At 36.3% G+C, this 12791-nt stretch overlaps 1 protein-coding gene across 2 annotated transcripts in view; it reads right to left on the bottom strand.

The window, feature by feature from the left end:
- The window catches only part of SLC44A1 (solute carrier family 44 member 1), a 454935-nt gene that overhangs the window by 199895 nt on the left and 242249 nt on the right, over window positions 1–12791 (bottom strand). For both annotated transcript variants that reach the window (XM_053702619.1, XM_053702618.1), the window contains exon 6: window positions 7860–8029. In XM_053702619.1, coding sequence (XP_053558594.1) covers window positions 7860–8029 — 170 coding nt within the window. The remainder of the gene's footprint in view (window positions 1–7859; window positions 8030–12791) is intronic.

Here is a 12791-nt window from a genome sequence, read left to right on the forward strand (position 1 = left end):
AGGACTGGTTAGGTCTCCAGCCTTGTCTGTAGCGAGCAACAGCTCCTTCCTGTTTTGGTGCAGAGGAAGTTGATGCTGCTCCTGCTTTGAAATTACGAAAGGAACGAAAATTAGACTGTCTAGCCTTAGGTTTGGCTCTGTCTTGAGGCAGGGCATGGCCTTTACCTCCTGTAATGTCAGCGATAATTTCTTTCAACCCGGGCCCGAATAAGGTCTGCCCTTTGAAAGGTATATTAAGCAATTTAGATTTAGAAGTAACGTCAGCTGACCAGGATTTTAGCCACAGTGCTCTGCGTGCCTGAATGGCGAATCTGGAATTCTTAGCCGTAAGTTTAGTTAAATGTACTACGGCATCTGAAATAAATGAGTTAGCTAACTTAAGGGCTTTAAGCTTGTGTGTAATCTCATCTAATGGAGCTGATTCAAGTGTCTCTTCCAGAGACTCAAACCAAAATGCTGCTGCAGCCGTGACAGGCGCAATGCATGCAAGAGGTTGCAATATAAAACCTTGTTGAACAAACATTTTCTTAAGGTAACCCTCTAACTTTTTATCCATTGGATCTGAAAAGGCACAGCTATCCTCCACCGGGATAGTGGTACGCTTAGCTAAAGTAGAAACTGCTCCCTCCACCTTAGGGACCGTTTGCCATAAGTCCCGTGTGGTGGCGTCTATTGGAAACATCTTTCTAAATATCGGAGGGGGTGAGAACGGCACACCGGGTCTATCCCACTCCTTAATAACAATTTCAGTAAGTCTCTTAGGTATAGGAAAAACGTCAGTACTCGCCGGTACCCGCAAAATATTTATCCAACCTACACATTTTCTCTGGTATTGCAACTGTGTTACAATCATTCAGAGCCGCTAACACCTCCCCTAGTAATACACGGAGGTTTTCCAGCTTAAATTTAAAATTTGAAATATCTGAATCCAGTTTGTTTGGATCAGAACCGTCACCCGCAGAATGAAGCTCTCCGTCCTCATGTTCTGCAAATTGTGACGCAGTGTCTGACATGGCCCTAATATTATCAGCGCACTCTGTTCTCACCCCAGAGTGATCACGCTTACCTCTTAGTTCTGGTAATTTAGCCAAAACTTCAATCATAACAGTAGCCATATCCTGTAATGTGATTTGTAATGGCCGCCCAGATGTACTCGGCGCTACAATATCACGCACCTCCCGAGCGGGAGATGCAGGTACTGACACGTGAGGCGAGTTAGTCGGCATAACTCTCCCCTCGTTGTTTGGTGAAATATGTTCAATTTGTACAGATTGACTTTTATTTAAAGTAGCATCAATACAGTTAGTACATAAATTTCTATTGGGCTCCACTTTGGCTTTAGCACATATAGCACAGATATCTTCCTCTGAATCAGACATGTTTAACACACTAGCAAATAAACTAGCAACTTGGAAATACTTTTCAAGTAATTTACTATAATATGAAAACGTACTGTGCCTATAAGAAGCACAGAAAAAGTTATGACAGTTGAAAATTAATAAACTGAAAAGTTATAGCATCAAATCTTTGTAAAAAAAAAAAAAAAAAAAATAATAATACAGAAATAAACGTTTTTTTATCACAGTCAACTACAATCTCACAGCTCTGCTGTGAGTGAATAACAGTGAGAGAGATCAGTAAACTGTCATAAATTAAATAAAACGACTGCCAAGTGGAAAAAAATAGTGCCCAAAACATTTTTTCACCCAGTACCTCAGAAAATTAAACGATTTTACATGCCAGCAAAAAACGTTTAACATTAATAAATTGAGTGTTATTAAAAAGCCTGTTGCTAGTCCCTGCAAATTAGGCTAAAGTCTTATGCATACAGTATAATTCCAGTGAAGTGCCATTCCCCAGAATACTGAAGTGTAAAATATACATACATGACAGCCTGATACCAGTTGCTGCTACTGCATTTAAGGCTGAGTTTACATTATATCGGTATGGCAGAATTTTCTCATCAATTCCATTGTCAGAAAATAATAAGCTGCTACATACCTCTTTGCAGATTAATCTGCCCGCTGTCCCCTGATCTGAAGTTTACCTCTCCTCAGATGGCCGAGAAACAGCAATATGATCTTAACTACTCCGGCTAAAATCATAGAAAAACTCAGGTAGATTCTTCTTCAAATTCTACCAGAGAAGGAATAACACACTCCGGTGCTATTATAAAATAACAAACTTTTGATTGAAGGTATGAAACTAAGTATAATCACCACAGTCCTCTCACACATCCTATCTATTCGTTGGGTGCAAGAGAATGACTGGTAATGGCAGTTAGGGGAGGAGCTATATAGCAGCTCTGCTGGGTGAATCCTCTTGCACTTCCTGTTGGGGAGGAGTTAGTATCCCATAAGTAATGGATGATCCGTGGACTGGATACACTTAACAAGAGAAATTTACTTTTCTTTTACAAAGATATGACGAGTCCACGGATTTCATCCTTACTTGTGGGTAACCAATACCAAAGCAAAAGGACACGGATGAAAGGGAGGGATAAGACAGGAACCTAAACGGAAGGCACCACTGCTTGAAGAACCTTTCTCCCAAAAATAGCCTCAGAAGAAGCAAAAGTATCAAATTTGTAAAATTTGGAAAAAGTATGAAGGGACGACCAAGTCGCAGTCTTCGAAAATTATTCTGTTTACCCCTCATCTTAACAGACTTATCCGGAGGTAGGGCATGGCCTTTACCTCCTGTAATGTCAGAAATGATTTTCTTCAATTCTGGGCCGAAAAGGGTCTTACCTTTAAAGGAAATAGCTAAAAGCTTATGTTTTGATGACTCATCAGCAGACCAAGATTTGAGCCACAACATTCTACGCGCTAAAATAGCAAATGCTGCATTTTTCACCGCTAATTTAGCAATTTGAAAAGCGGCATCATCTATCCAAAATGTCATCTAACGTAGTCTCAACCTTCAGGGACTCTTCCAGAGCTTCAAACCAAAAGGCTGCTGCAGTAGTTACTGGAACAATGCAAGCAGTAGGTTGTAAAAGAAAACCCTGATTAATAAACAATTTCTTTAGGAGACCCTCTAATTTTTTATCCATAGGGTCTTTGAAAGCACAACTGTCCTCAATGGGTATAGTTGTATGCTTAGCCAAGGTATATATAGCTCCCTCCACCTTAGGGACCGTCTGCCACAAGTCCCGTATGGTGTCCGATATGGAAAACATTTTCTTAAAAGTAGGAGGGGGAGAAAATGGTATACCTGGTCTATCCCATTCCTTCTTAATAATTTCTGAAATTCTTTTAGGAACCGGAAAAACATCAGTATAAGTAGGCACTTCTAGATATTTGTCCATTTTACACAATTTCTCTGGTGGTATCATAATAGGATCACAATCATCCAGAGTCGCTAAGACCTCCCGAAGTAACAGACAGAGGTGTTCAAGCTTAAATTTAAAGGACGTCTGAATCTGCCTGAGGTAACACATTCCCTGAGTCAGCAATTCCCTGACCCCAACTCAGAACACTGTGAGGGTACATTGGAAATAGCCAATAAAGCATCAGAGGATTCAGTATTTACATTAATACCTGACCTACTGCGTTTACCCTGCAACACTGGTAATTTAGATAATACCTCAGTAAGGGTAGTTGACATAACTGCAGCCATCTCCTGCAAAGTAAAGGAATTAGACGCACTAGAGGTACTGGCCGTCGCTTGTGTGGGAGTTAAAGGTTGTGACACTTGGGAAGAATTGGATGGCATAATTGATTCTGTTCAGATTGAGCATCATCCTTAGGCACACTATCTTGACCTAAAATATGGTCTTTACAATGTAAGACCCTTTCAGTACAAGAGGTGCACAATGTAAGAGGGGGTTCCACAATAGCTTCTAAACACATAGAACAATGAGAATCCTCAATGTCAGACATGTTGAACAGACTAATAATAGACACACTTTATTAATTGTTTTAAATATAACTTTGAAAAACGTGTACTGTGCCTTTAAAGGGGCTGTCTAGTCAAAATTAAACTTTCATGATTCAGATAGGGCATGTAATTTTAAACAACTTTCCAATTTACTTCTATTATCTAATTTGCTCAATTCTTTAGATATCCTTTGTTAAAGAAATAGCAATGCACATGTGTGAGCCAATCACACAAGGCCTCTATGTGCAGCAACCAATCAGCAGCTACTGAGCATATCTAGATATGCTTTTCAGCAAGTGATATCAAGAGAATGAAGCAAATGAGATAATAGAAGTAAATTAGAAAGTTGTGTAAAATGACATGCTCTTTCTAAATCCCGAAAGAAAAACATTGGGTTTCATGTCCCTTTAAGAAAAAAAAAGTGAACAATTTTTCCAAAACTGATTAAATAACGTTAATTTGCTACCAAAATTCACTAAAACTAATAAGTATATCCAAAAATGATTGCACCCTATGAGAAAGGTGAAAAAAATAAGGCTCTAAAGTGAAAAATATCAGTTTACACAAAAACACCCTCTGCACCGCAGTGCTGTGGCGCCTACCTGCCCCCAGGGTACTTCAGAATCAATAGCCAACACTCCAAGCCAGAGACTACTGTCCAGGAGCAACCAGAGTTACTGCTTGCTGCTCCTCTGTCAGAAGGAAGTGCGCATCTGAGCATGTGAAGACAAGCCCCGCCCCTTATGGCCGAAGTTTGAGTAGGCCCAAACACAACCGCATGGAAGCGGTTTAACATACAGCTAAGTGGAACACAAAACACATCCCAGCAAGTCATGCTGGATATATAATAAAAAATAACAAAGGACCAGTCAACACATTAGATTTGCATAATCAACAAATGCAAGATAACAAGACAATTGCAATAGCACTTAGTCTGAACTTCAAATGAGTAGTAGATTTTTTTATAACAAATTTCAGTTATGTATATTTCCACTCCCCTTGTACCATGTGATAGAAATCAGCCAATCACAAATGCATATACGTATAGTCTGAATTCTTGCACATGCTCAGTAGGATCTGGTGACTCAAAAATTGTAAATATAAAAGACTGTGTACATTTTTTTAAAAGGATTACTTTCTGTTATAATTTTTAAGCTAAATAACTAACATATTAATGTTAATAAACATTAATTAAAACCTACTGACCTATATTTTCTCCAAAACTAAGTTTCATAACGTTCTAAAAGTTATATCTTTTATTCGCTGATGATGTCACGTTATCCTGCCCACTATTTTCAGCACTGCATGTTCAAAATACTTAAACAAATAACTTTGTGTTTAAAGCGCCATTTTGAAACCTAGGTATTGTAAACGGATTGGTACAGAGCAAAGGATACCCATGGAGTGGGTTTGGAAAACAATTAAATTTGCAGACAAGATTTCTGATATACGGTAGAGATATGTTAATGAAATGCTATTGATAAAAAGCGTATTTGGGATAGTTAGTTAGTAACAGGCATAGAAAATATTTACTTACAGTGGCCCTTTAATGGAAGTAAATTGGAAAGTTGTTTAAAAGGACATGCTGTATCTGAATCAGGAAAATTTTATTTAACCTGAGTATCCCTTTAATCGTTTTAACAGTTTGTTGATTAACCCCTTAATGACCACAATGTACCCTGTATGTCACTGGTCGTTAAGGGTTTTTTCAGGACATAATAGCACAAGTCTAGCATGAACACGCTATTAATGCACTCCCTCCAGCAGGCTTTGTGGAATAGAGCAGTCTCAACGCTGGTAGCAAGACCACGCAATAAAACAATCAAGTCCCAAAAAAAGGCCAGCGACATACAGGGTACGTCGCTGGTCCTTAAGGGGTTAAAAGTTCTTATGCCTCTCTCAGAGTGTCATATGTCCTTATGTCAGAAAAATAATAAATAATAACAGGGGACTCTAGTAATAAACTTCTGTGAAACAGGTTTACTGCTTACCCCATTCCCATATAGGGAAATAAATGCCAGCCAGTTCTGATATATCAAGTCTCTTCAGAAATAAAAGGCTGCACATACCTTAATGCTGCTTGTAGCATGAAACCGGCCTCCACACTGAAGATGTCTCATGTATTACCTTCAGAAGTCTTGTGGGAACCAGCATGGATCTTAGTTACAACTGCTAAGATCATTAACCTCAGGGCAGAAATCTTCTTCCATATCCCCCTGAGGAAAATAGTACACACCGGTACCATTTAAAATAAAAAACTTCTTGATTGAAGAAAATAAAACTAGCACCTCACTTTACCTCTTCCTAGTACAAGGTAGCCCTCAGTTTACGCTGGGGTTAGGTTCCAGAAGGAATGGTTGTAAATTGAAACCGTTGTAAATTGAAACCCAGTTTATAATGTAAGTCAATGGGAAGCGAGGGAGTTAGGTTCCAGGCCCCTCTCAAAATTGTCATAAGTAACACCTAATACATTATTTTTAAAGCTTTGAAATGAAGACTTTAAATGCTTAACAGCATTATAAACCTAATAAAATAATCACACAACACAGAATATATAATTAAACTAAGTTAAATGAACAAAAAATTTGCTAAAAAGCATTATAAACCTAATAAAATAATCACACAACACATACTTCACTTGCATTTATCTGCAAACAGTTCTTTCTAATCATTCCAATCTGGACTGATTTATAGACAGGAAGATCTTGTTCCTTTGAAATCTGCTCGATAGCTCAGGTCTGGTTAAACGGATTAATTTCAGCTTGCTTGGCTTTGCTGCAACACAAGTGGACAGCTCCACCTACTGGCTATTTTAATAAATGCACTGCTTCTCAATGCTTTTCAATAGCAGTCACATGACTGGAAAAAAAGGTTGTTATTCTGAAACGGTGTAAATTGAACCGTTGTAAAACGAGGGCCACCTGTATAACACAGGCAAAGAGAATGACTGAGGGTGGAGGGGAAGGGAGGGGCTATATATATACAGCTCTGCTGTGGTGCTCTTTGCCACTTCCTGTTAGCAGGAGTTTAATATCCCACAAGTAAGGATGAAATCCGTGGACTCGTCATATCTTTGTAAAAGAAAAGGAAAAAATAAGCTGTGTAAATTGCATAAAATATTATTATTAGTGAAGAGGGTTTATGTCTAATCCTGTAACTAAGAGGAGAAAAAAAGGAAGCCCAAAAGACCACAGAAAATTGTCATGCAGTATAATAAGTTTCTAAGTACAACCCTTGTGGAATATAAAGCCTGTAAAATAAAGACTTTTATATCACTTAATTCTTACCTCTAGCAGTATAAACAAAATGCATATTTATTTCATAATTCTGCAGTGGTGCCACCTGACAAACCACTACTTTATCAAAATGCAAATGAAAACAATCACTGCAGTGTTCATCTTTGTTGATCACATTAAGTAGCAATCTATAAGTACAGGATAACAACACTCTAGACTTTTGAACCTCTATTTAGAGCTCTATGCGATTTGAACTCAATACAATGATACAGTCTCATGTAATGCTAAAAATGAAGCTTTAAAGCAGGGGTCGACAAATTGGTTAACAATTTAGGAGCCAGTCATATTTTTAGGAGCCAGAGGTATTTGTATATAGATATATGGAGAATAACCCAAAACGTTAGGTGCCAGTAGTAAAATTCTAGGAGCCAGTGGCTCCTTGACTACTGGGTTTGTCGAGCCCTGCTTAAAGTTTATACACATACTATACAATGTGGGCTTCATAATTAAACAAAGAAATTAGTTTTCAGTTATCAAATCGTATGCTTAGGGATTGCAAACTAAATACAAACAAAATTTACATATTTTTTTAAATATTTTTTTTTATTATTATTTGTATAACTTTTACTGATTTTAGCTGGTATATCCCCACAATTGAGTGCAGATCCCTCTTCTAGAAGAAGAGGTTATATTGTTCTACAATACTACACAATGAAGGCTAGTAATTAGAAAAACCATTACCTAGTGATAACAAGCAAAGTCCCATAATAATTTCTTTGCTGGTCATTACTCCACTAATCAGCCTGTGTAGGACACTATTGTCACTGACAAAAGTGATCAGGGCTTCTGCAAACTTGGCATAGCAGGAAATGTTCACAGGAGCACAGCGATGGAAGAATGGAATAGGTGCACTGGTGACACAAGGAGAAACAAAAACAAAAAAAGAAAAAAAAATTACTCCTACCGAAATATAAAAATGAAAAAAATGTCACATCAACACACAAATGAAAAAAAAAAAAAAGTGAATGGAAGCCACAATACTGTCATTATAAGAACTCAGTGGTTTTGTGAAATTATCTCTAACATGTTTAGAAAAACTCATAATGAAGGAGCTCCAGGGAATGGTGGTAATGGGGTTGAATGGAGGTGGAAGCCAAGATCAAACAGTCATGTCAAAAAGAGTAAGGGCACTTGTGAACAGCATAGTGATTTCAAAGAAACGAACACATCTGACCCTTGATGCATTACACAATACAGAACTCTTTAATGAATGATATGCCCCTTACCCAAGCTTCATTATTCCCTTTGAAATAGATCTTTGAGAACAACTTACCTTTTGCCACCTAGGAATATACTATAAGACTTACCGTTTTAGCCATTGAATTTATAAAATGTAACTCACCATTTTTTATATCAAACATAAGGGATCCACACCAAAAGTGGATCACATAGTCAATATGTACGGTTAGTAATTCCTAAGGTTTATTATCAAAGACTGGTATTTTATAGGTACTTAAAATCTTGAAACACAGACAAAAATGGATGTATTTATCCTGTTCTAATCTTTCACTGGCTGTACACTTTAGCATAATTATCAGCATCAGGATCACCCCAGTTTACGTCTTTATAGCTTTTTCAAGGTAGAAAAGAATCTATGACTAAACACACAGCTGAATTTCAAATATGGGCTATGCATAAGTTTATGTAGTTTAGCCCCAGAGTAACTGCATTCTTTGCACCCTCCATCCAAGATGGGAACTCTAAAGTGGATCTGTGTGTGTTCATTATTAAGGAACCTGTGCCAGGGGAGGAATTGCCATTGGTGCAGCAGGCGCACTGGCAACTAGGGCCTATGTGTGTGCAAAGACATATTGAATACAAAAAATGTAACTTCAAATGTTATAGCAATGAATAGTTTAAAGGGACAGTAAAGTCAAAATTAAAATTAAATGGGATGGATAAAGCATGGAATTTTAAACAACTTTCTAATTTATTTATATTATCAATATTGCTTAGTCCTCTAAGTATCCTTTGTTAAAGAGTAATCCTAGGTGAGCTCAGCAGAATGCGCATGTCTTTATCATATGGCAGCAGTGTTTGCAACAAAGTGTTTAGTGATGTTGTACATAGTTGCAAACCCTGCTGCCATAGAACTGTAAAGACAGCTCCTATCAGCATACCTAGGTTTACTCTTCAAAAAAAGAATACCAAGAGAACAAAGCACATTTGATAATAGTTGTAAACTTGAAAGTCATTTAAAATTGTGTACTTTTCTGTACCATGAAGATTTAATTTTGACTATACTATTATTATGGAGATTGCAGCTACAAATGCAGTAATCACAGATCTAGTTATTTTCCTCTACTATATATATATATATATATATATATATATATATATATATATATATATATATATATATATACATACATACACACACACACACACACACACACACATATATATACAGGCATACCTCAGAGATATTGTGGGTTCGGTTCCAGACCCCCGCAATAAAGTGAATATAGCAATACAGTGAATCACACTGTTTCCCAGTGCATATAAAATTATATTTACACTATACTGTAGTCTATGAAGTGTGTAATAACATTATGTAAAAAAAAAAAAAAAACTGTACATACCTTAATTAAAAAAGTTTATTGCTAACCCTCATCAGAGCCTTCAGTGAGTTGTAATCTTTTTGCTGTGGTGTATGTATATAGGTGTGTTCATTTGTGTATATATGTTGCAAAAATGGCGCCAATAGACTTGCTGGACACAGGGTTGCCACACACCTTCAATTTGTAAATAAAAGCAATATCTGTGAAGCGCAATAAAACAATGTATGCATAGTGTAATATATAAATATATATATATATATTTTGTAGAGAAGGCCAAGGATTCTGACTAGTAACATACAAGGTATTACTACTATGTGTTTTCTAAGATTGCTCTCTAAAAACAAGGTAACCTGTCAATAGATAACCAAACATCTATACTGATTCAAATCAAAGCAGATAACTCTCTAGAAGAGAGAATATATATATAAAAAACTGCTGGAATCAGTCTATATAGGAATAGATTAAAGGGACAGTCAAGTCCAAAAAAAACTTTCATGATTCAAATAGGGTATGTAATTTTAAACAACTTTCCAACTTACTTTTATCACCAATTTTTCTTTGTTCTTTTGGTATTCTTAGTTGCAAGATAAACCTAGGAGGTTCATATGCTAATTTCTTAGACCTTGAAGGTGGCCTCTAATTTTATTGCATTTTGACAGTTTTTCACCAATAGAGGGCGTTAGTTCATGTGTTTCATATAGATAACATTGAGCTCATGCACTTGAATTTACAGAGAAGTGAGTACTGATTGGCTAAAACGCAAGTCTGTCAAAAGAACTGAAATAAGGGGGCAGTCAGCAGAGACTTAGGTACAAGGTAATTACAGAGGTAAAACATGTATTATTATAACTGTGTTGGTTATACAAAACTGGAGAATGGGTAATTAAGGGTTTATCTATCTTTTAAAAAAAACAAATATTCTGGTGTTGACTATCCCTTTAAGCACATTTAGTAATGCTTGTGGGAACCACTTGGCATTAATGAATGACAGTAAGACCATCCTTTCTATTGAACATTAGATAACTATGCAGTCTCACTTTCCTCCATGGCTATTAATGTTCCCATGAGGCCTATATGATCAAGCACACATTTGTCTAGTCAGATTAAATACATTGATGAGGTTTATGCTTAATCTGATTCAGCATACTATAATTCAATTTCATAAAAATATATATTAATGCAAGTGTTTATATTTTCCCTCAAATATAAAACAAAAACACAGGGAAAATTCTAGGTTTAAGCTCTCAATTTAAATGTTCCATTTTAGCTCTGTACAACCCCAAATGCAACTACAAAATGATCATTGCCCAGTTCATGTTACATGCAACAATAATGTTCTTTATATAAGACACACAAACAAACATTTGAACCACATGAGCTAAATTCAGTATGAGATCTAATACATCACTATTAAAACAGTATTAACTTTTTTCGGTGTAATTTAAACCTGTTATCGTTAATATAGGTATTCTATGTCCTGAGCTATCTGGAGTCTAGATAAATCGTTTAGCAGTTTTAAATTTCCTCACACAAAATAGACAGTTCATCACAGACATAGGTTAAATGTGTTCATAATGAAAAGTATTCAACCTTCACAAAAAATGCACTGCAAAGCTCTTTGTAAGTTTATGAACGTTTAGTGTAAGCTTTGGCTCTTTTCAAACATTCAGGGAGTCACATTACAATAACCAAGGAAGCATTAAAGTCTCTTTATGATCTTTATTTATATATGTGTACAGTAAATGTTTTCTCTGTGTAGCAGCATATTTTCATTTTTGAATGCCTGAACAGTAGGCAATCACTGCATATAAATATACAAACTATCTTTTCCAGAAATAAAACTTAAAGTGAATGTAAAGTTTCATGAATGAGTGCCCTGTTTTGAAAAATACTACTGAAAACAGGGGCACTTTCATTCATGAAACTTTACATTGCAGCGTTTATTTTTATTTATTTAAATACTTACCTTTTTCTTTAGCAAACACAGACCACGATCCTCCGCCCGCAGCTCCCTCTGTACTTAGCAATTCAATGACAAACCAGCTTCCTCCAATCACGGCGTGGCCTCACGAGATGGACGCGCTGGGATGCACGCCATGATTGGAGTTAGCCGGTTTCTTCATTGAAGTGCTAAGTACAGAGGAGCTGCGGGCGGGTATCACGGTTTGTGTTTGCTAAAGAAAAGGTAAGTATTTTAAAAAAATGCTGCAATGTAAAGTTTCATGAATGAAAGTGCCCCTGTTTTTAATAGTATTTTTAAAAACTGAACACTCATTCATTCAACTTAACATTCACTTTAAGGCTGAACAAATCCCTTACAAATAAAGGGTGTAATGTTTAAGAATAAGACCCAAATAGACAAAATGGTTCTTAAATGGACATGAAACCCGAATGTTTTCTCATGTTTTAGACAGAGCAAGCAATTTTAAACAACTTTCCAAATTACTTCAATTATAAAATTAGCTTTGTTATTTTGGTATCCTTTGTTCAAAGAGCAGCTATGCACTATTGGGAGCTACCTAAATGCATTGGGTTAGCCAATAACATGAGGCATATATGTGCAGTCACCAATTAGCAGCTCCTGAGACTACCTAGGTATCCTTTTTAAGTAAGGATAACAAGAAAACAAAAATGAGAAAATAGAAGTAAATTGTAAAGTTGTTTAAATCACATGCTCTATCTGAATCATGAAAATAAAAATGTGGGTTTCATATCCCCTTAAAACTGCATGGATTAAGCATAAGCAAAACTCTGCATAAGATCATTTGCACACTGTGTTAATTTTTGAACACATTTCATCTGTGGCTTACTTTCTATGTGCAATTATGAATAAAAAAATGCTACAGAATGTATCAAGATATAGCCTAGATGTTCGAGCACTTGACTCCTTTTACAATTATTTATTGATTTGTAATATATCAGAGATCATAGTGAAAAGTCCTTAATCTCCAAAGCAATGAATAACGTAGGTATAAGAGGTAAAGTACCTGTTTTCTTCTAACAAGGATCTTGGCTCAAATCCCCTTAACTTCTTGGATGTAAGAGGAGATTG

Source organism: Bombina bombina, chromosome 2 (assembly GCF_027579735.1).
Source record: "Bombina bombina isolate aBomBom1 chromosome 2, aBomBom1.pri, whole genome shotgun sequence".
NCBI lineage: Eukaryota > Metazoa > Chordata > Amphibia > Anura > Bombinatoridae > Bombina > Bombina bombina.